Below are 23,810 nucleotides of genomic sequence, written 5' to 3' on the forward strand. Positions count from 1 at the left end.
TCTGAGAGGGTATGCAAGGAGGGAGTGGGGAACCCAAAAGAGGGATCAAGGAGGGGGGAGTCAGTGCTAGAGAGTGAGCTCTGAGAAGCATCTGCTGACTTTACTGACAAGGAGGTCTTTAGTGCCACCCTGCAGAAGCTTTCCTGACAGAGGACATGGGGACAGAGGCTGGGCTAGGGCCACAAGGGGGAGTAGGGCCATGAAAAGCATTTCTGTGATGTTCACTTTAGAACCTTAGGGACAGAGACTGGAGGCCTGGGCTCCTAGAGCTGACCACTGCTACCGTTTTAAAAATTTGAGTTCTTCGTTGATACTTTTGCTAATCTTCGTGAACTTTTTATTTCAAATTTCATAATTGAGACATTGTTACACGCTATCATACAAAGGGGCAGAGGCACCACCTGTGCCACATGGAGCAGATATAAAATAGGGTTTATTCAGGGAGACTAGCAGCAGAGAGGGAGCAGGGAAGGAGGGCACCGCCCCTCTAAGATGTCACTGTCTGCAGAGGGGCCAGCTCCCAAAAGAGGCATCCACCCCGTGCACTTTGTTCTGTGACAGTGATGTGGCAGGCAACATTTCTTTGGCTTTGAAACTGTAAAGGAAGTGGACTTAGGAGGGGACACTTCTGGAGTTCAGTGGCTGAGTGGCAGTGGGGCTACCCAAGGTGACCACGTGTCCAAATTCATGTCTATCTGGGTATCCTCAATTCAAGTAACAAAGACCATCCATCTGTCCTCTAAGGTCAAAGCAGCTGCAGAGGAGAGGAACAGTATACCCGCCCTGCAAGGTGAATGTCCAGGAGGGAAGAAGCCTGCATCCTCCTCTGATTCTTCCCACCACATCCTAACTTCTGGTTGCCTAGAGCCCAGCCAATGTGTTGGCTGTGGGACTTGGGACTAGAGAAGTTGCTGGCCCTGAAGAGGCCCCACAAAGGAGGCTTCAAAGGAGGCAGACAGTGCAGACTTTGCAGGTGGCAATGCTGTGACTCAGTGCTTTTCACCAGGCACCTTAGGCCTTTGTAAGTTTCCCCTATATATGGAGTATGTGGCCAGCTGTTGTTGCACAAGGAATGTGGACACACACACCAGCTCTACTACATGGTGAGATATAAAAGGTTTATTGGAGGAAATGGATAAGCAGAGGAACAGTGGGGCACACCTGAGGTGTCACTGTCCCATACGTAAATGGCAGACTCTGTGGCCAGCTTGGCAGGAGGGAGCCTGTCATGTGTGCTTCCTCTCTAATTATAGGGCAGGGGCAAGGAGCCTTGCTGTTGAGGATGAGGCCTTGTTAGCAAGCAGCAGCCTCTGGAGTTCCTGGGGACATTAGCCTGCTTTTCTTGGACCTGCTAGGCAAGCTCTCTGCTGTACTACCAGACTGGAGAAAGGGCTGTGCCTCCACTGCCTTCTAGGTCTGCCTCTCCTTGTGATCCAGGACACGGCTGGCCTCAGCTAGGTAGAATCTGCCCAGTGTGGCTTTCTGCGGACATCCGGGCTGGCTCCCTTTGCCAGAAACAACACCTGCTGTGAGGATCACGGACACTGGGTTTAATTTAAGTTGGAAAACAGGGACAGAAAGTTGAAGCGTGTAGTGGGGCCTCTGGTTTGACCTGCTCTGTTACTGTAAGAGATGGCCACGCCCCGGCAGCCAGTGGCCAAGGGGCACAAAGGCCTACCTGGCACCAGTCCAGAAAACACGTGGGCTGCTGGAGCTACATAGAGCAGCTCAACTCGGCTCTAAGAAACAGGAACTTCCCAAGCGTGCTGTGGCTAAAGCAGGGCCATACCCAACTGGAAAGTCCTTTGGCAAAGTCGTGTGCTCTGAAAATGGATGGGTGTTTTGTGGCTCAGGGTAGCAGAGCAGGGAAGAGTGACTTTGAGAAAAGATGCTTCTTCAGATCTTTCGGAGGTCAGGCCTTCCCCACATCACGCACACCTGCAAGTCGCCAGCTCCCAGTACTCTTTCGCTTTGCCCGCACGAAGACATCATCAGAGTATTCCTCCCGGGAGGCCTCTTGAGGAAGTGCAAAGGTTGTTGATGCTTTTGAAAGAGTGAAAGAGAGATTGTGTCCAGCAGCAGCTAACCAGGTGGGAAGCACCCCAGTCATATGGACACAGAGCATCCCTGCTGCTGGTGACTCACAAGGTTCCTTTGCTGAAGTTGGAGAGGAGATTGGCCTCACTGGGACTCACTGTTGGGTTTTATGTCTTTGACCTTCCTGATTACAAAGAAACACATATTTAGTATAAAAAATCCAAACATGATGGAAATAAACATAGAAAGTTAAGGATTCCTGTAATCCTTTTCTTTAGAGAAAACCATCAAAAAGATCATTTTTAATATACACATATAGATACATATCATTTCCTTTAAAATGTGATTGTTCCATTGCCTTATAATTTGAGAATTCCCAGCTTTCTACACTAGCATATCCTGGGAGGAAATACCAACATGCCTGAGAAGTCCCATCTCCTGCTCTGGAAGTTGCTGGGCTTTTTCAAGATTCTTTGTCGAGAAACAGTGTCCTCCTGTATTACTGTGATGGGTTTAGAAAATGTTTGCGAATTCCTTGATACTTCTCATTCCAAGTGGAAGAACCTAAGTCCTCTCCCTTGAGTGTGAGCTGAACATGGTGACTGGCTTCTGATGAACAGAGTAAAGTAGGAGGAAGGGGTGTGACATTGTCATAAAGCCACTGTTGATTCCTTCCTTTCATTTTTAAAATTGTTTTATTGAGCTGTAATTCACATACCATATGGTTCACCCATATAAAGTGTAGTATATTCACAGAGTTGTGCAAACATCACCGCAAGTGCTTTAAAAACATTTTCACTACCCTAAAAGTCCTCTCCTTCCTCTTATATTTTTGGGAAAAGTTTGAGAAGAATCAGTGTTAATTCTTCTTTAAATGTTTGGTAGAAGTCCCCAATGAAGTCATTCATCTGGGCCTGGGCTTTTTTGTTTGTTTGTTTGTTTTTGTAGGAAGTTTTAAAATTATTAATTCAATTTCTTATAATAGATCTATTCGGATTTTTTATTTTTTCTTGAATCAGTTTTGGTAGCTTGTGTTCCTAGTAATTTTTTACTTAGATCATTTCATCTAAGTTATCTAAGTTACCTAATGGCCTTGTTCATAGTACTCCTTTTTATCTTTTTTTTTTTTTCCTGTGGGGTAGGTAGTAATGTCCCATCTTCCAGTCTTGATTTTAATAATTTGAGTCTTCTCTATTTTTAAAAAATATTTTTGATTCGGTCTAACTAAAGGTTTGTCGATTTTGTTGATCCTTTCAAAAAAACAACTTTTGATGTTATTAATTTTCTCTATTTGACTAATTTCTATTCTTATTTTTATCCCTTCCTTCCTTCTACTTGCTTTAGTTTACTTTTCTCTTTTTGTAGTATTTTAACATGCAAGTTTAAGTTATTGGTTTGAGATCTTTTTTCTTTTTTTAATGTAAATATTTATAGGTATAAAGTCACTGTGGATTCCTTCCTTTTATTTTTAAAATCATTTTATTGCTAATGGGATGCTTGGCTGCATCCCATAAGTTTTGGTAGGTTGTCTCCATTTTGTTCATTTCAAAGTGTTTTCTAGTTTCCCTCATAATTTCTTCTTTGAGTCATTGGTTATTTAGGAGAGTGTTGTTTAATTTTCACATATTCGTGAGCTTCCCAAATATCTCTCACTGTTTTCTGGTTTCATTCCACTGTGGTCAGATAACACACCCTGTATGATTTCAACCTTTTAAATTTATGGAGTTTTGTTTTATGGCCGAGATACGGTCTATCCTGGAGAATGTTTCATGTTCTTCTCTCTCTCTCTCTCTCTCTCTCTCTCTCTCTCTCTCTCTCTCTCTCTCTCTCTCTCTCTCTCTCGGATCACTCATTTTGGAAGAAGATAGCTGTCATGTTTGAGGACACTCAAGCAGCCCTAAGGAGGGGTCTATATGTTGAGGAACTAAGTCCTCCAGCCCACAGCCATGTGAGTGAATGGGCCACTCAAGCCTTCAGGAGACTATAGCCCAGCTGACATCTTTTCTTCAACCTTATGAGAGACAGAACCACCCAGCCCAACCACTCCTTAAATCTTGACTCACATGGGAGACAGTAAATAGTTGTCATTCCAAGCCACTAAGTTTTGGGGTTATTTGTGATATATCATTAGACAACTAATACAATTACCCATTAATTTGCTGGCTTTCAGGAGAACAAGTTGTGAAGCACAGTTGAACTTTAGGTAGATGTTCTATATTTTCTGAGAAAAAAACGGAAAACATGGATTAATAATTATTTTCTTGTTGAGGCTGCTAGAGCCAATGGCACACACCTTGTAATGATGACCGCAAGGCCTCAAGGATAAAGAAAGCCAGGTAGAATGACACCGATTTGGACAGTCTTTGGGACACCTTGAACTACTTGTGCCTGGTAAAATAAAAGATCCTAAGAGTCAGTCTGCAGCCCTTGTCATCAAAAATTGGGAATCAATCAGATATCAAAAATAATCTGCCTTTACCATGCCAAAGGCATCTCAGAACTTCCACTTCCTGTTTAAGCAAAACAGTGGCTTTCTCGTGGAAATCTCCTTTTTTGTTTTAGGCAGAATCAAGTTTCTTTTAGTTGTTTTATACAACTTAGATTCATGTCTGTATTTTATAAGACGTGGCCCTTAATATTTACATAAATTAATATGGGACCCACAATGCTTTCTAAAGACTGGTTTTATATTCTGTTTATGTGATAGGAGCCTATTTAGTCCCGGGGACTAAAGCTCAAGTCGCCAGCCCAGTTAATTATTTGCAAAACTTTACGTTTGTGTGTTTGCATATGCACACACAGAACATTATTTGGGGTGGTCTATTTTTTTAATCAGATTTTCAAAAGCGACTACAACCCATAAAAAGTTAAGACCTCTTAGGATAAAAGAAAAAGAAAACAGTAGTTTGTTTTTAAGGATGAGACAGATTTGGGTGGGTGTTCAGGTTCAGAAGGAGCCAGGAGAGAGGACAGATAGAAAACTCTGGAAAGTCAGAAAGGCTGGGGCACAAAGCTCCCCAGATGGTGCCTGTCCTCCAAGGTATCTGAACCATGGACTGGCTGAGACCAAGATCCCCACAGCCCTTTTGTTCCCATTGTGCCCATTCAAGTCCGTCTGTACCTGGGTCCTCCTGCTGGGCTGTGGTGGGGAACCGCTCCCGCTGCCTCAGGGCCTCCAGGCCTGCCAGGTCAGGCAGGTGGCAGTGACTGCGCATCACGGTCACCTGCTGGCCTTGGGTGATGGCCCGGCTGCGGCAGCCCAGCCTGGACTGGTCACGGCACATCCAGTACACCTTCTCGCCTGCGGCTTTCTCCTTTCGGTAGAGGAAGGACTCGTATACCAGGAACTTCCCCCCAAGGGAAGTCCTAAGAAACTCCAGAGGCTGGGGGGTTCCTGGAAGGAATGCGACCCATGAGTAGAGTATCTGGGCCAGGCCTTGGAAGCAAGGGCTGGAGTCTGGGTGCCAGGGGATAGATGCTGTTTCCTTTGTCCCACTGGCCTGCCCTAGCCAGGAAACTATTATCCCTGCCCCCATCACCACAAGGATTCACTCCAGTCACTGCCCTCACCCCTGCCTGTGCTGCAGGGTCCCGGAGACTAAAGCTCAAGTCGCCAGCCCAGGGCCCACAGCCCTGACACCCTCGAGTGCAGAACAGTTGTCTCTGAGGGATCTGGTGCTGCCGAGGGAGGTTGGCCCTTCAGCCACGCAAACCCCAAGTTTCCTGCAGGCCTGTCCTGACTCGGCTAGGACTCCTTGCTTGCTGGCAAACGTCCAAGGGCAGGTGCTGGGCTAGAACATTCTGGGAAGCCCATGGCTGGTCTGGACCTTTTGCAGCAGAGACCTTCTAGCTACCTGTTCACCCTCCCCTTGGCCAGCTGGCAACCAACCAACTCTCTCTTGAGACTTTTAAGAACCTTAACTAGAAGGCCATGCAATGTTGAGGCTGCAGTGGCCAGAGAGAACTGGGGAGTAGGAAGGGGTGGGAGAAGGGACATAGAAGGAAACGGATACAAGAGACACCCTGGGAGGGGGAGACAAAGGGTCCCCAAGGTAGGTACATTGCCCCATAAATAGGTGCTGAGCACTTCCTGTAGCTGCCGATAATGCCACTCCCATTCCTACCCCCTTTTCTCCAGTGGTCTGAGTGGGTTTCTCCTGCTGACGGCCCATCCCAGACTGGGACCAGCACCCTGAGTGTGGAGTCCAGACATAGCCTCTGCTCTCAGGGAGCTTACAGCCCAGGCAGACAGACCAATGTGCAAGGCTGGACCCCACTGGAAATGGATCATGGATAGAAGGTCTCAGCAGGCAGCCTCCAGCCTGTGTTCTGGGGCTGACCCAAGGGGACTGCCAGGGAGCAGGGAGACCAGGGTCCAGCGCCTGCCCACACCTGAGCCTTCCCTCTGGGCTGGGCTGGGGAACTGCTCGCGCTGCCTCAAGGCTTCCAGGCCTCCAAGGTCAGGTGGGTGGCAGTGCCTACGCATCACCATCACCCGCTGGCCCTGAGTGATGGCCCGGCTGCGGCAGCCCATGCGGGCCTGGTCCCGGCACGTCCAGTACACCTTCTCGCCAGCAGCCTTCTCCCGCCTGTAAAGGAAGGACTCGTGTACCAGGAAGCTGCCCCCAAGAGGGGTCTTCAGGAACTCAGGGCCTCCTGGGAAGAAACGGAGGAGGTAATTAGGGGTAGGAAAGCCTGGAGCCCAGGCCTTAAAGCAGAACAGTGAGGTGCGTAGGGTCCCGTTCTTAAAGCCAGAGCAGCAAGGCCCCTGGAGAGACCCCCTGCTGGCTCCACCCCACACTGCAACCACCTCCCTAAAGTGAGATGGCCCTGGAGCCCAGGACACAGACCCTCCCCCAGCCCCAAATCCAACCTGGCCTCAGCTCCTGGCCTCTCCTGAGCTTGGCAGGGAAGAGAGGCAGGAGACTGGTGAGATGAAGGCCCCTGAAGGCAGAGGGCTGTTCCCCCACCTCATGATGCCTTTGAAGGGAGCATCTTTGCTATATTCGCTTGCTTATCCCAGGTGCCTACAACAGGGTACATACACACAGGGCTGTGTGGTCCCTGCTGAGTTGGAGAAATAACTGATGGCCTCTCTGGGGGACAAGCAATCAGGAGTTAAATAGATGTTATGTTAGGTGTATTGGGAGCAGCTGGCAGTGAGCTGCAGAAGTGTGGACTCCCCTGGGGGCCAGGCTAGAGGGGGATTTGACCTGAGGGCAGCGGGAGGAGGCAAGCAGTGGTGTGGGTCACATCTTGGATGTGTTGAGAGGGTGGTGGCTACATCCTTCTGCCCAGAGGACCCCCTTTCCTCTGTCCAGGCACAGGGACCACACAGAGGAGCTGGAGACAGACTGAGAAGCCTGTAGGTGCAGCAGAAGCCATGGGGGTGAGACCGCCCTGGAGTGGGTAGGGGTCAGGTAAGGGTGTCTGGCTATAGAATCCAGCTAGGTGATCTTGTGACATGCTTCTGCTCCTCCTGAACCCAATGAAAATATTCCCTGAGGAATGATGAAGGCACAGACACCAGGCCAGAAAATCTAGAATGAGGAAGAGACGGTAGCACAGCAAGAGACGCTGACAGAATGGCAGAGGCTGGTGGGGAGGTTGTGGGGAGGGCCTGTGGTCACGGATTTGGCAAACCATCCTGGAGGGGAAGCCACTGAGGACAGCAGAGTCCAGTAGCTGAGTCTGGGAGGCCAGAGGTCTCTCTGAAGGCGGAGTCCAGGGCAGCCCTACACAGGGGGGCTACGTGTGGGCTGTTTGTATAAAGTGCAATGAGATAAGGATGTTTGTACCTGGGGGAAGAGAAAGTGGAAATCTGTATCTGGAAAGTGACACTTCTTGCTCATTTTCCTTCCGGCAGCCAGGCTTAAACCACTGTGGAAGGTTTCTCCTGTGCGCTCTGACCAGCCCAGGGACTGAGACACAACCCTAAAACTTCAAGCCAACACCTGTCACATGCACAAGATCGGTCTTCAGAAAGCTGTGGGTCATTCCAGAGCAGAGACCAAACAACCATGGAAGAAGCATTTATAACCTGCAGCTCCACTAACGGCCATGTCTCCATCATCAAGACACCTTCAGACACCCGTGATCTCAACAGTGTGGCCTCCAGGGACTCAGGGAGTGATTAGAGGAGGGACTTTGCAAGATTAAGAGGGTAAACCAAGCAAGAGAAAGAGAGGCCCAGAGACATGGGTTCCAGCCAGGGGACACTGGGGAGATAGGGAGGCAGGACCAAAGCCTGGAGCTGTCCACTGCTGGGTTGACTCGACATGTGAGGGGAAGAAGCGGCGGACACACAGAACTCTAGGCTGAGCAAGCGGCTGCTGTGCTGCCCAGAAAACAAAGAGCTGAGTGAGGAGGAAACAAGTCCAGTGTATTCCCAGCTCAGCCATGAGCAGATTTATGTAATAGAACAAAAATAGTCTACGGCCATGCCACCCTGAACAAGCCTGATCCTGTCTGATCTTGGAAGCTAAGCAGGGTCAGGCCTGGTTAGTACTTGAATGGGAGACTAACTAGGAAGACCAGGTATTGTAGGGATAAAAAATAAAAAAAAAAGATTGTAAGATGACAAGGTCCTTGAAATCTGTGAAGTCAACCAAGGGTTGCCTCACCTAAAATAAAAAACAAACAAACGAACTTCGGTAACTGCATTAAGATGGAGGCAGTGTGTAATAACTGAATCCTCACTTTCATTGGGAGTCAACGAGAGATCATGGAACCAGTTGATGGCAGTAGAAGCACATGCTAAGAAATAGGAGCAGCGACCCTAAGACACAAGGGGAGGAGCTCAGAGTGGTTATTTGCGGTGGGAGTTGGGGTGAGGACAGGGCAGAGCCACCATGTGGCTTGTAGTTTCATCTCCACGTACACGGAAGTTACATGGAATAAAAAGAGAGTCGGGAGAAAATAAAATCGGAGATCTCAAGTCTGAGAGAACTTTAGAGCCAGGAAAAGGTCTAAAGGTGACTCAGATGACTCCAAAAATTATAGGACTGGGCACCCCTGAAGGAGAGGCAGGTGTCTCACGGACATGAATGAAGAGCCGGGTAAGTAGAAAAGGCTGGGCTGTAGCTGCTTTTCTTAGCAAGATGAGAACAGGGACATTTATGTTATTGTGAGCTTGAGAGTCCAAACATCAGGCCCTGTGGGGCTGACCAAGTGGTCAAAGATGAAAAGAGAGGGGACGTGACCCTCGTCAGGGTTCCCCAAGGGACGACGATAGATACTCACGGAGAAGAGCTGGAGGAGAGAAGTAGTTAGTTGACTACGTGAAAATTTCACCCTGTCCTTTAACCACTTGGCGTGTAGGGCGTGCTCGTTCCTAGGCATTGTATTGTCTACTAACACTGTAAAAATGAGACAATGCCACATGCAATTCACTTCCGCTATAAATCCTATAAATTCTTAAGAAAAACAAGGGAGGAGGAGGAGGACAGGAAGCCTGGGATGATCGTGTGCTGCAGAGGTTTCGGGGCAGCTCGGGCTGGTCTGAGCGGAAAAGTGAGGACCACCATCTGAGTGAGGGGGACCAGCCTATTCTGGAGTCCAGTCCGGGAATGTGGTGAGGTGGGTGGGGAGGGGAGGAGAGGGAAGGGAGGAACAAGAGGAGAGGGCTGTAACTCCCAGAGTGCTCCCAGTAAGGAAGAACGGGGTGTTGCTGAGGGGTATGAGGGGTCAAGAGGGAAAGACTGGCTGTCTGGGTCTCCTCCTGTCCCTGAGGTCTTCTCCCCATCCTACCTGAACTTCCCCACTGGGCCGTACCAGGGCGTCTCTCCCGCTGCCTCAGGATCTCCAGGCCCCCAAGGTCGGGTGGGTGGCAGTGGCCACGCATCACGGTCACCCGCTGGCCCTGGGTGATGGCCCGGCTGCGGCAGCCCATGCGGGCCTGGTCCCTGCACGTCCAGTACACCTTGTCGCCAGCGGCCTTCTCCCGCCTGTAGAGGAAGGACTCGTGTACCAGGAAGCTGCCCCCCAGGGGGGTCCTCAGGAACTCAGGGCCTCCTGGGGAGAAAGGGGGGGTGATTGGAAGAGGGGAGGCTGGGCCAGCACTAATGCCACCCCATCCTGCCTCCCCACCCTCAGGAAGACTTGAGAGGTGCTTTCCCCTAGCTGACCCCTGTGGCCAGTAGGGATGGAATACTCACCCAGCTCCTTGTCCTGGTCTTCAGCAGGGGATCCCTGTAGGGCTTGGGGCTTTGCATGCTTTCTGGGCCGGGGCCTGGTAAGAGTCAGGGTGCCAGGCCCCCTGTGGTAGAGCAGGCTGTCCGCACCATGGAGCAGCTTGTCCACTTGGCCCCCAGGGCCACCTGGCCTGGCCTTCAGTATCTCCATGGCCTTTTCCTGCTGCCGCCGGGCCCGCAGGCCCTCCACATCGGGTGAGTGGCAATGGCCACGCATCACAGTCACCCGCTGGCCCTGGGTGATAGCCCGGCTGCGGCAGCCATGCAATGTATGATCCCGGCATGTCCAGTATACTTTGTCCCCCACAGCCTTCTCCCGCTTGTACAGGAATGACTCATGTACCAGGAAGCTGCCCCCATAACAGGTCCGCAGGAACTCCAGGGATGGGCGTTCTCCTGGAAAAGGAACCAGGCAGCCGAGGGGAGGAGGCCAGTGGTCAAGCATGTGTGTTCCTGAATGCGTCCCCCTGACCCTGCGACCCAAGTGGGAGGTGCTGTGGTACCGCTCCTGGGGGTCAGTGAGGAGGCCATGTCCAAGGTCACATACCTGGAAGGGCCAGGCTGGCTCTGACTTCACAGCCTATGCACTCAGTCAGTCCTGATCATACTTTTTTTTAGAGTTTGTTTGAAAATCTTATTTAATTTTAGAGTAATATATGCACATAACATTAAATACAAATGGTACTAAAAGATACACAGGGTAAAGTAAGTCCCTCTCCCTCTCCCTCACCCTGCCCCAGTAGCTGCCCTAAATCCTTCAGTCTTGAGTCCTTGAATCCTCTCCAGGTCAGGAGGCAACAAATGCCTTTGGGACCAAGCCCACCTCCCAGTTACTGGTAACAAAAACTGCAGGAAGATTCAAAGATTCCATCTACTGCTTACTCGGGCGCCACCACGTGCCAGGCCAGTGCTCAGCACTTCCCAGGAGTCACATGCCCGAATCTCCCTGACATCTAGGCCACCACCCATCTTAGGATAAAGTGCCTGAAACTCCAGAAATTCAGCAAACGTTCTGAGGCTACCCAGCTACGGGAGGTAGGGCTGTAACTTGAACCTGAGACCCAAAGCTCAAGACTCTCCCACCAGGCCAAACTCCCCAAACTTCATGAGTTACCAGAATTACATGGAGCCTGTTAAAAACTCATGTTTCTGAGCCCCATACTGGACCCTGCTGCATCGAAGAATTCCAGAAGGACCTGGAACCACCGGTTCAGGAGCTCTAGTTCTAATCCATGGGCTTAATGATTACTGGGACACCTTGATAGTCTTAAAGTCATTTTGACTTCAAGCACATTTAAAAAATCATTTCTCTTTGGGTACAGGAAAGGGTCTGCAGGTTCCTTCCTGTCCCAGAGTGGAGCGGGGGGTTGGGGGCACTCACCGATCCCCAGGATCCCCAGTGTCGGGCGTTTCTTAGGAGGCAATCTTAGCAGTGACAGGGCTCGCAGCCCCTCACCCTCCTCTGGGGCTGGCTTGCTCAGCACCAGCCCAGGGGCGGGCTGTGGCTCCTCCGGGCACAGCCATGGGCCCACCCGCTCGAGTGGCTCCTCCACTCTGTCTCCAGGGCCATCGGGACCCCCCACGCCTTCTGGCAGGGCTGGGCTCGGCAGCTTCTGTCGCTGGCGACGGGCCTCTAGGCCCTTCTCATCAGGTGGGTGGCAGTGGTCCCGCATCACTGTGGCTCGTGGGCCTCGGGTGATGGCCCGACCCCGGCAGCCCAGCTCGGTGTGCTCTCGGCACTTCCAGTACACCTTGTCCCCCACGGCCTTCTCCTGTTTGTACAGGAAGGACTCAAGCACCAGGAGGCGGCCCCCAAACGGGGTCCTCAGGAACTCCAGGGGTGTGGGGGCTGCTGAGGGCAAGGAGAGGCCTGGGTTAGCTGACATGGAGCAAACTTGAGGCCAGGGATACGGATGGGAGCGACGGGGGTGCACAGGGATGAGGATCATCATATCGGCCTAGGACAGGGTCAAAATTGGAGATAAGGAGGCTTGGCTCAGAGCAGCCATAGGACAGCCAAGGTCACCCCACTAGAAAGGGGAGTGCGTGGGGGCCTGAGAGTGAGCATGCAGGGCCAGGGACAGCAGGCCCGGAACTCACCTGCGTCTGGCTTGCTGCGTTTCTGCTCAGAGGCCTGGGGGCTTGGCTGGACTGCCCCTCCCTGCTCCTCTGCTGGCAGGATCTGGAGGGTTCTGGCCAGGGTGTCAGGGCCAGACATCTCCAGGGACATGACGCAGTGCACTCCTGTGGGCTGAGAGCCCAACCCATTCCCATTCTCAGTAGAGGTCGTTAGTAGGACCAGATTAGAGAATTCCTCGGGCTTCGTAGGGGCTGTGGGGACCACATCTGTGCCTGTCTCAGGGGACTCAGGGGACGGCTCCTGGCCGGCCTTCACGCTCTCACCCTCCTGCTCGCTGGGCTCAGGCAGGGGCATTCTGGGACCAATGGCCTGTCCCTCAGGCCACGTTCAGGCGCCAGCGGATAAAGTCCTCCTCCTTGCTGGCAAGGAACTTGGAAATCTAGGGCTCTGTCCTAAGAGAGGAGGCAAAACCCTGTCAGTGGAGAAGCCTTGGGGTCTGGGGCTCAGGAAAATAGATTTGGGGTGCAGGTTGGGCAGTCAGGGCCCTCGGCTAGGACCTCAAAGGAGCTGGAGAACCCTGGGCTGGTGCTTCTGCTCAGCCAGTTCCTTTCTTGGTGGCCTTGGGTATGTTACCTCCCCCATCAAAACCTCACTTGCTCTGAGTGTCAGGTGTGCTTAATACAGGGCTCTTGGTGGGGAGGACTGTTGGCGGACTGAGGTACTGATAATTGTTAGTTACTACGAACCAGGGCTCACGGGTGCTGGGCACGGGGCAAGCGTTTCACGAGTTTTACCATTTAACCTTCCAGCTCCATGTTATGACAGTTTATCATTAGTATTGATCCAGTTTACAGATAAGGACACTTAGGTACACAGCCGTGAAGTGACAGAGCTGGGAGTCCAGTCCAGGTGGACCCAGAGCCCATCCCCGCATGACACGTGGTGTGCCTGGTCAGGGTAACAGTCACTGGTGCTCCTGAGCACCAAGCATCCAAGACAGGCACTGGGGACATGAGCTGAGGTCCCTGACCCTCCCAGAATGCCTGGTGGCCTTCACTCTGACATTCTGCAGACCACAGAGGGAAAGCCTGGCCCTGGGAGGAGGGATTCTGGATTCATGTCTAGATCTGTTCCCCATCCCAGGCCACCACTCCTCACCCCACATTGCCCGCAGCATCAGGAGATGCTAGGGCCCCATGAGGGCAGCGACCTTGTGCCTGAGCTGGTCCTGGTGCTGCCTCAGCAGGACAGGGACAGGGCTGTAGAGGTATCTGGAGAATCCTCCATCACCGAGGGCTTCCCAGCTTCTGGATTGGAGGAGCAGAAAAGATAGACTATGGGGGCCAGGTTGGCTTGGAAACCTGTGCCCGGGGCATCAGTGTGGACTGGTCTTTCTGTCTTCTTGGGGGATTAGGCAGTGGGGCAGGGATGATCTTTGTGGTCTTTCCCACCTCTCAGTAATATCCCAGAAACGAGACTGCAGTTTCCCCTCACGTTTCAGTCTCCCCACTGGGAGCTGTCACCCCCCACCCCAAGTTCTGCAGTTCCTATTCTTCTTGGTTCCCCATTTCCCCTTGCAAGTTTCCTGGTCTGGGGCCCACATTCAGATCACCAAGGCCTGGTCAGGCCATTCGCGGAGCCTTAGGGTCCCCACCTCCCCAACAGCGTCCCCGGAAGCACACGCTCGCCCAGCCTTGGGCAGCAGGGAAGCCCAGTCTTGAGGGTCGAGACCCAAGGAAATCCGTCAGGTACCGGGACATCTGGCTGGGAGCCCACGCCTGTCCTTCCGCGTCATCCCGCTAGCCCTAGTTCAGCTCCCAGACAAGCCAACCTCTGCTCAACCCGTGTGGTCCTTCCTGGCCCTGCCCACCTATCCCCACAGGGCGATGTGGCAGGGCAGGGGCACGAGGGACAAGGGATGGGGCCCCGCAGAAGCAAGACACGCTGAGGCCTCTGGGGGCAGAATGGCTGGGTGCAGGAAAGGGTTACGCCTGAAGGCCCACAGGCCGCTCCCCACACTGATTGGCCCTAGCGCAAGCCCCTCTGCCAGCTGGCCAGCTGGCCGGCAGTCCCTCTAGCTCACAGGCTCAGCGATTCCAGGACTAAAGGAAGCCTGATCTCCAACCCCGTGTCCTCCCCATGCCCTGCAAGCTGCCTGCTCTCTTGCCTTCCCCACGGCTTCTACCAACAGGGCACAAAAGGGCACAAAGAAGCCGCCCTCCCTTCCTCAGAAGGCCTTTCAGATAACTCAAACCACCCAAGGCGGTGCAGTCAGTATCCAGCCAGCATGCACATTCCTACAGGGCCATGACCAGCCGGGAGGCAGCATGGCAAAGAACCGCCCATATTTCCGTGGAACTGTACCCAGGAGTCATGGGACCCAGAGGCATGGGACCCGGAGGCATGGGACCCGGAGGCATGGGACCTGGAGGCATGGGACCCGGAGTCAGGAGACACTACCCATCCTTTCAACTAAAATTGCTGTTTAAATTCAAGACCATGTGCCTAAAAGGATATGGAAAAAGTTCCAGTGAAAGACTTTGAACTATGACTGACCACTGTGTGGAAATGCCTGGGTATTGCAATGACTTAGAATTTGGATTCCATTGACAGTTCCCATTCTTATCCATTAAAGTGCCTTAAAGTATAGATTGTTTAATGACTAAATTCTCCCTCAAAGTATACAGGTGCCTTTGCACGGTGGTCTTGAGTGTGGACTGGCCTTCGGCTCAGGTTGGTCACTTGCTGTGTGACTTGTTAAGTGTGACAGAAACACGCTGTGGGGGCTTGGAAGTTCTTGCCCTCCTAGGATACGGCCTGGAGACTGTCAGGGAACAAAGCTGTATGAGAGGTCACATGCAGGGGACAGAAGCACTGCCAGGCATGGAGGAAGACCACTTTGCACTTTCTAGACCAGCAGACCCTCCAGCTGTTTGTAGCCACATGAAGTAGCCCAAGGAAACCAGTAGAGGAACAGTGAAGCCACACCATGGAACCCTGATCAATAATAAACTACTGTTGTTTTAAGCCGGGAAGATTGGGGATCATTTGTTACACAGCATAACTGCTCTTCTTGGCGAGTGACTGCACCTTGTGGTTTTTGGCTTTTTGATGGTTGAAATAATTCTCATGGTTGTGAAACATTCAACATCAAAGTGCTTTTGAACTCCAGGTGCCATGGTACACAAATGTTAAATCCCTCAGACAATCATGTCTAAAGGGCTGATAATCCAGTGAGAGGAACAAAAACATTAAGTATAAAGGATAGAAAATGAGAATTATGTCTAAAAAGTCTGTAACATGAAATAAGCCAGTCGCGGAAGTGCAAATGTTGTATGATTCCACTTACATGATGGAGCTAGAGTGATCAAATTCACGCAGATAGAAAGTCAGATGGCGGTTGCCAGGTGCTGTGGGGAAAGAAGTGGGGAGTTGTGTAATGAGCACAGAGCGGCAGTTTAAGGTGATGAAAAGATGAATGGTGGTGATGTTTGTACGACAATGTGAATGTACTTAATTCCACTGAACTGTATAATTAAAAATGATTAAAGTTGTAGATTTTTGTGCATATTTTGCCACACGTGCAAAAAATAATCTGTAAGAAACTATATGTAGTAATGTCCCATTGACCTAACATCACTGGTGAAGGAAGTTCTCCAAAACATGCAGATTTCTGATTAACTAAAGTTATCTCTCCATGATTCGGAATTCTACAATTTTTATCTGATTCACAGTTTATCCATTGGGGGTAGATATCTTCATAAGCTCTTACCACTCTTCACTGTCTCAATAAAGAGGGCATACAAATTTTATCCTGATTTGGAAAATGAAGTGTCCCTATCCATTTCCCTTACCCCAAGGGGACCCTTTCTCTACAATTCATGTCCTGCTCTCTCTGGTTGTCAAACCCCTCTGCCTCTGCTGGTTCTTTGCATTTGGACTATTAGGGTTCTTAGGTCTCCCATAAACAAAACCTCACAAAAGCCCCTTTCCCTTAATAGTTCAACTTTGCGATAGCAGCCTACACCCCTTCCTTATCACCCTGGCCTTCTGGCAAACTGGCCCTCAACTCTGCAGACACCACTCTCCTCTCTGGACACCATGGAGGCTCAGCACTGGCTTGGCAGTCAGTCCATAAACCATCTTCTCCCTCCGAAACACCTGCTCAGGCTTGTAACTGGTCTATCCGTACTATGGAATTTCTTCAGCAACAGAAAGGAATGAAGTTCTGACACACGTTACAATATGGATGAATTGTGAGAACATGATGCTCAGTGAAAGAAGTCAGTCACGAAAGTCACATATTGTATGATTCATTCACATGAATCATCCAGAACAGGCAAATCCGTAAGAGACAGAAAACAAGTTAGTGGTTGCACAGGCCTGGGGAGGAGACTAACGAGTGATACTAAGGGGTGTGGGGGTTCTTTTGGGGGTAATGGAAATGTAAAAATGATTGTAGTGATGGTTGCACAACTCTGTGAATACACTAAAACCATTGAATTATACATTTTAGATGGAGGAATTGTATCATATGTGAATCGTATCTCAATAAAGCTGTTTTTAAAGAATCCTTTATAGGTGTGACTCAGGTTTGCAGGGTCACTTGGATGACAACCAGTTTTCTACACCATAAACAGGCTTCTCACTCTTGGGTTTGCTTTCCTCATCAAAGAAAAGGGGTGGCATGAGTTATATAATGAAATATTTTATAAGTTGCTAATATTGTATTGTAAAAACTACATAGAAAACACTTTTAAAGTGTTAAGAACAAAATACTAATAAATCATCCATAATTCTGCAACTCAAATGCAAAGCTATTTCCATTCTTATATTCGTGCCTTTAACATACACTTTATTTTCTGTTGTACACACATTGTGTTTAATATGTTGTTTACTATTTTATTCCACGTTAGAGTGGAAAGTCCAGACCTGCAGAGCCCTTGTAAAGGACGAAAGCATTGTGTAACGAAGACCCATAGCAGTTATGAAAACATAAATCACCCCTCAGCAGCAATACTATAGAAGACCACAAGATGGCAATGTTGCTCCTTAAAATAAATATACTGCGCATTTTGGTATAAATTAAATGTACTGCACGATGTTTCCAAAACAAGAATTTGGGAGTTTGAACGTATCACAAAAATAATTCAAGAATTCCAAAAATCTTTGTATCTACAAAACTTATTAGTTAGAAAGCAGAATCCATTTAAATTCATCAAGGACTATCTCTTCTAAGTTAAGGTTTTTGTTTGTGTGTTTTTTAAAAACTAAAGTAATTACATGGACGTTGACACTATATCTAGCCCTCAATCCACTTTTCTTCTATCTCTTCTTGACTTCAATTATATTTTTTATTTATTGACTAACTTTATTTTATATATTCATGACTTAAAAATACCTTAAATAACTAGGAAGAAATATCTCGAAATGTTAAAAGTAATAAAGTAGTGATTTATTTTTTCCTTACATTTCTTGTTTTTTCAAAATTGTTTACAATGTTTATAAACTCTTTTTATAGTAGGAAAATATTAAATACTTTAAAGATAAGCTGTTTCTCCTCGCTTGATAATTTTTCTTTAACTCAGTAACTCTCAGAAAAAGCAACGAATATTCCTACATAACGTGATGTCATGCAAGAAAATAGAGTAATGTAAACAAAAGAACAGAGAAATGAATAAAAATCAAGTATATTAAAATCCCTGTTGCAGGACTTGCACAGCCTCAAAGATATTTCCCCTGAGGTATTTACTAACTACAAAGGGAAAGATAGTAACTTGACAGTGGATAAATCCTGTAGACACCCGGTTAAGTGATCAGGGTCAACTTCATCCGTAAACAAACACACCAACTTCATGATCTCCTTGATAAGAGGCACTGAGAAGGATACAACATCGTCTTTGTGATATTCTTGCCCAAACCGTGCACCTCCATTCTAATCTAAGCCACATGGAGGAACAGTCTACAAAACAACTGACTGGGACACTTCAAAACTGTCAAGGTCATGAAGGACAAGGAAAACCTGGGGACCTGTCACAGACTAGAGGAGACTAAGGAGGCACAACAACTAAATGCAACGTGGGATCCCAGAATAGAAAAAAGATGCTAGGGGAAAAGCTGGTGAGATCGGAACAAGATTAATAGTTTAGGTTAATAATATTGATGTTTATTTATTGGATTTAATCACTGTACAATGTTAGGTAAGATGCTGACATTCAGGAAAACTGGGTATATGGGAATTCTTTGTACTATTTTAGCAATATTTTAAAAGTTTAAAATTAACTAAAAATAAAAGGTTTTTAAAAACCCAAATTTCAAACTTATAGACACGATGCAAGTTCACAGAGAAAATTAGTGACTCAGAGACCTCCTGAGTGGGAGTGAGAGAGAGAAGGAGTGAGGGGAAAAAGAGAGAGAACACTGTGTTTTTGGTCCTCTGGCTGGGACCTTAGCTGGGAACAAAAATCCTATGGCATCAGCCACACCTCCAATACCATAACCCAATAATCTCACTTCCAAGTGTTACCATCATCCCCTGCTCTGCTTCTGGGGAAACTGAGGCTCAGGGTCTGAAGTGAGTGGTCCAGGACCACACAGCTAGTGAAAGCCAGGACTTGAACCCAGGCTCAGCTGGCTCAGAGGTAATAGAGCATCTCCCTTTGCCCTGAGCAGCTGAGGCTTAAAGTTACAGAGGAAATGCACAGAAGACATGCACGGAGCTGCGGTCAGGCCTTCAGAGTAAGTTGTCAGCTGCATTGATGCGTTCTTTCAGACCAGCTATTTTGTAGTTTATCATAGTGGCTTCCAGATGATCTGGCCAATGGGAGGCACCATGGGAGACTGGAGGGTGGAGGAAGGAGGGTGTCCCTGCAGTTACCTGCCTGGTGTGGTCCCACCAGTGCTGTTTGCTCCAGCTCTGCAGGGTCCCCAGCCTGCTGTCCTGGATCCCCGGCTTCGCTGTGGTGGCAGCATCTAGCCACTGCTAACCTCTGGGGTGCTCACCACTCCATTTTTGGCTTCTCAGCTCTTCCACCCTCAGGAAGAGTAATGAAATTCCCAGTTGAAACCTTACAGTAGTTTCTGTCGACAGATACAACCTTTGAGAGTCAAAAAGACCAAATAGCAGCTATATGCCCTACACTACTCTAAGGACTTTGCGTGCATTATTTCATTTTATCTTCCAAATAGCCTCATCAATTAGAGTCTACTGTTATTTCATATTACAGAGGAGGAATCTAAGGCTTAATCTTAGGTCCCCTAGGCCAAGAGCTGGGTCAATAAAGAACAGAGTCGACATTCAAACCTCCTGGGTTTGCCTTCACGGCCTAAACTTTTAAAATAAGTTAAAACAGTTCTGATTATAGGTATCATTGTAGAGGATTAAGATTGGTGGTCCTCAGTCAGGGTTATTTGCCTCCCAGGAAACATTTGGCAGTGTCCGGAGACATTCTTGGTTGTCACAGCTAGGGGATGGGGGATAGGGCTAGGATCTGGTGGGTGGGGCCAAGGAGCCTGCTCAACACTCCACAGTGCGGTGAGCAGCTTACTGCCCCTCCCTCCACACACACCTCTTGTGACCAGCGTTTAAAAAACGAAATAGAGAGAGTGCATCTATGAGGATAATTACAGTTTTCACAAAACTTTTATTTCAATTATTTGTATGTGTAATTCTGGTCTCCATAAGAATTACCCCACAGCTCTTGATAAATATGTAGGTAACTGTGTTAGGTAGTTAGGCAGGCATAAGTGAAAAGAATGAAGGCTCAGCTCTGCAACCATAGAAACCTCCCTTGAAGACCTTCCTTAAAGACCTCCCAGAAACATCTCCCATTTTATGGTTACGAATTGCCCTAAATCCTAAGGCACAAAGGTTGTAAAAGCTGCTGGCTAAACCAGCCACAAATGCATGAGCAGAAAGTACTACCCCGACTCGCTCATAACCTCAGCCTCATTATATCATCTTTATAAGATCACGTCTATGCCTGGAAGTTCATGAATCTAACTATAACAGACTGCATTCTAGGTAAGCTCATGCGCAGTAGACAAAGGGTTATACAGCAGTCAAGCATCAGTTAAGGTGACCTCACATGCTGATCATACAGGACCGCCCTTGTAACCTACCATCATGGCCCAAATAAAAACAGACTTTCTCGCTTCTGTGCTGTTACAGCTGTTTTCTTCACTGAAAACCTGCTGCTCCCTTGGAGTGTACGCTATCCTTCATCTTTTCACCTCCCAAATCCCACAGAGCTGCAGCCTTCCTTAGCATGGCCTGTTTCCTTCTCAAATGTACTTTCAACAAATCTTACTTTTTCTAATTCTCGGTGACCTATAATTCTTTACTATGTCAGCGGGGAAGAACCAAGAACCCCCTTCGTGCCACTGGGGCAATGCCAGATTTCACATGACCCCATGCAGTAACACCTGGATTTCACATTCAAAATTCTGGAGAGGGATTCAAGAATCTGGATTTTTAACAACTATCCTATGAAGCTGTGGTACTGGTGGACCATGGACTGTGCTTTGAGAAATACTGGAATAGGTGCCCTTGAGAAATAGGTGGCCCATAACTAAGTGACCAACTTAAAAGGGATCTGAGGTTTCCTTAATGCTGGGCCCCATATGAAATGTTTTACATGCATTACCTCATTTAAAGCTGTCACACTGTACAGGTTCCCTTGTTAATGTGTTAAACAAAATCATTAACATTTGTTTATTTTATATCAGTGGGGGAGTCATGATTTCATCTTTTTTTGAAATGATGCTTTAACAATTTACCAAGTTTCAGACACCTTGGGGTATTTTGGGGACCTCAAGAAGAGAGGAACTTGCCCAAATTTATAAGCAGTACAGGTGAAATTTGGTGGAGAAAATTTCCTCTGCATGGCTTCAGTACCTCAGGAAAACAAATAGCAGACTTAGAAATCCGGTCTGAGATTCCTTATGAAGACTTCCAGTACAGCAAACTTAAGAAGGCCTATATGTGAATTAACATACTTGCTGCATCTAGACAAATAATCAGGCCAAATCTAATGACACCAGCCTTATTTCGTGATCAAAGATTTCCTTCATTGAGATTATGAGACTGTAGAAAAATTTGCTCTTCAATGGAAACTATGTATTCTAATGGAAACTATGTATTCTCTAAAACACACCCTTCCAGGTTATATGATTCTAGCCTTTCATTGCCTTTGAGCTATTTTTACAATTCTGTCCATTGTAGAGAATAATGAGAACTAAGAACTGAGAACAATGAGAAATAATCTAGTCTATAGACAATAATTCTCTCTCTCTAGGTAAATTCAGCCATGTAAATGATTCTTCCCACTGTGGAAAAAAGCAGTTTTATCTCCATCTGCACATTCATTTCCATATTCCTGATCTATGGTCTTTTAGAATCTTCTTTGGGTTCTACTGCAAAGTGGTTGTGAAATCTTCTGGTTCCTTGATAAACAAGTTGAGTAAAAGCCTTTACACATGTTCATTTTATACCTGTATGAAAGAGTTTTATTTCCTTTGTTTTGGTCTAAAGCTCTGCTTTTCAAATTGCCCTGGTCATCGGTCCCATCATCTTTGGAGTCCAGTCAGTAATTAAAAAATTACATAGCCTATACCAATCTGCATTGCATATAATAAAAGTATTATCATATGAAACTTTTATTTGTTATATATGTATTTTTATTCTACGTGGGTTTAAATTTTTTACTTTGCAAGGTCATTGTTTTGAGGTGAATACTTAGGCCCAAATGTGTTTATTCTGTAACATTCAATTTTTACTCTATAAAGACTTATTGAGTGTCTGGAGAGTTTTTAAGTCAGGCAGATGTAAAGAGAAAGTTCAAAGGCTTCACAGTTTATGGTTCATCACTCTCTTATCCTCTTTCCCCTCCTCCATAGTTGAGGTACAGAGCAATTTGAGACTGCCTCCTCTGATAGTGCTCTCCTGCTGGTGGCCACAACAGTGTAAACCCAATACCCAACACGCACAATATTATGAACTGTTAAGCACCTCTCAGACACCCCTGGGTCCAAGCCCTGATCAGTAAGGTCTTGAAAAGCAGAGCCTGGCTTGGCAGCTGATGGCGGATCAACAGAATTACCTTCATAAATGAGAGCAACAACCACCATTGTCAGCTGCCAGCGTCCGGGTCCTTACAGCTGGCTTGCTGGATGGGAGACCTGGGGCAAATCCCGTCACTTCTCTGAGCTTGCTTCACCTGTGAAATAAGAAAAGTGGCAAATGAGATACTGTATGTGAAATTTTTCTATAAACTGTAAATCATCACACAAGAACAATGAATTCTTTGTCTAGGCTCTAACAGGGGTCCTGAATAGTGGGTGGGGAGGAGAGAAGGGTACCAATGTTTGAAAAAACTCCCGAATGATTCCAACTGCTATCCCCTCCCCTCCCCCATTATTGAGCTATGTGGGTTAGAGGTACACACTGGCTGGCCCATGAACCCTCTTGTGATTATATGCATAGTCTCCGAGTGTGAATACAGGCCTTGTTCCCCAGAAAGCTTGAAGGTGGCAGTAATAAAGATTAAGAACTGCTATTCTAAAGCAGGGTTTTTCAACCTCAGCATTTTGTACCAGATAACTTTTTGTTGTGGGGCCTGTCCTGTGCAATAAAGGATGTTTAGCAGCATTTATGGCCTCTGCCTGCTGGATGCCAGGAGCATCCCCCTCCCCAAGTCCTGAATGTCTCCTGAGAACCACCACTCCAAAACAACTTAAGAGATGCACAGGCTACAGAAAGGGAAATTCCAGCCAACAGCACTCCCACTTCCAACCCCCCAATTCCCCATCAGAATCTTAGCTACTTTAACTCTTCCCTTATCAGGCCTAATGTGTCCTCTGATCTCATTCTCACTACCTGATATAGCCATCTTCCATGCCTTCCACTACACACCACCTCAAGGCTTTGATCCCCACTAACTCTGTAACAGTCTTCCCCTCTAGCTTCTGGACTTCCCAATTCTCCCTACACAGCAGTGCAGTGCTGGCAAGTTAATCTTCCTAAAGCTCAACTTTAATAATTTTTCTCTCCAAACCATAATCATCTCTATCTCTGTTATAAATGCTCCACAGTCTAACTCCAATCTCACACACTATCTCTTTCCCCAGTCTGATAGGGGTTTTTGGAAGAGGAACAAGAGAAACCTGATTGAATCCAACCAGAAAATTCAAATTAAGTGCGGGAAATGGTTTTGGCCTTGAAATGTAGACATGTCAAAACAATAAAATATTCCCTTTTAAAGATTACACATGATTCTCTGATTCTTAGAGCTCAGCATCCTCCAAAGGCAAAGAGTAAAGGAAGCAAAGGACAGATGGTTAAAGCAAGCCTTTCCAACCATGGTCACACACCCATTAGCTCTTGAAATCAATTTCATGGGTTAGCAATAGTCCTTTGGAGTAGAAAGAACAGAACAGAACAGAACTGAAGTAGAGTACATGGGGCTGCATCATGTGAGGTTAGGGTAATAGCTCCCTTTAAA

The 23,810-nt window shown here is 47.8% G+C and overlaps 1 protein-coding gene and 1 pseudogene across 15 annotated transcripts; one reads left to right on the forward strand and one right to left on the reverse strand.

Moving 5' to 3' along the window:
* Positions 1–1,092: 1,092 nt before the first annotated feature.
* Positions 1,093–22,526, reverse strand: FLYWCH1 (FLYWCH-type zinc finger 1). Of its 15 annotated transcripts, none has more exons than XM_016122299.2 (11): positions 22,410–22,526; positions 15,659–15,719; positions 13,520–13,616; positions 12,330–12,761; positions 11,611–12,081; positions 10,194–10,625; positions 9,787–10,050; positions 6,430–6,693; positions 5,159–5,431; positions 4,186–4,258; positions 1,093–2,221 (listed from the first exon to the last, which is right to left on the reverse strand). In XM_016122299.2, the coding sequence occupies exons 4-11, from the start codon at positions 12,661–12,663 to the stop codon at positions 2,182–2,184; spliced, it is 2,151 nt and encodes a 716-aa protein (XP_015977785.2). In that variant the 5' UTR covers positions 12,664–12,761; positions 13,520–13,616; positions 15,659–15,719; positions 22,410–22,526; the 3' UTR covers positions 1,093–2,181. The 15 variants fall into 15 exon arrangements, 14 of the variants coding, with proteins under 14 accessions (XP_015977785.2, XP_015977782.2, XP_015977788.2 ...); XM_016122296.2 differs by having other exon boundaries at positions 19,187–22,516; XR_001594133.2 differs by having other exon boundaries at positions 1,093–2,043; positions 2,146–2,217; positions 13,520–22,516.
* Positions 8,468–8,586, forward strand: LOC118606944 (annotated as a pseudogene).
* Positions 22,527–23,810: the final 1,284 nt, after the last annotated feature.

The sequence above is a fragment of the Rousettus aegyptiacus genome, unplaced genomic scaffold (genome assembly GCF_014176215.1).
Source record: "Rousettus aegyptiacus isolate mRouAeg1 unplaced genomic scaffold, mRouAeg1.p scaffold_m13_p_8, whole genome shotgun sequence".
Taxonomy (NCBI): Eukaryota; Metazoa; Chordata; class Mammalia; order Chiroptera; family Pteropodidae; genus Rousettus; species Rousettus aegyptiacus.

What these genes read in the sequence shown, in the direction of transcription:
- FLYWCH1 (XM_016122302.2), bottom strand. Translation starts at nt 12,663, where the DNA reads ATGCCCCTGCCTGAGCCCAGCGAGCAGGAGGGTGAGAGCGTGAAGGCC. An exon ending in GGCCCAGTGGGGAAGTTCAG is followed by an intron (nt 6,694 to 9,786) that starts GTAGGATGGGGA and finishes GTTTCTTCCCAG; the next exon opens with GAGGCCCTGAGTTCCTGAAG. An exon ending in AGCCCAGCAGGAGGACCCAG is followed by an intron (nt 4,259 to 5,158) that starts GTACAGACGGAC and finishes TTTTTTTCTCAG; the next exon opens with AAAATATAGAACATCTACCT.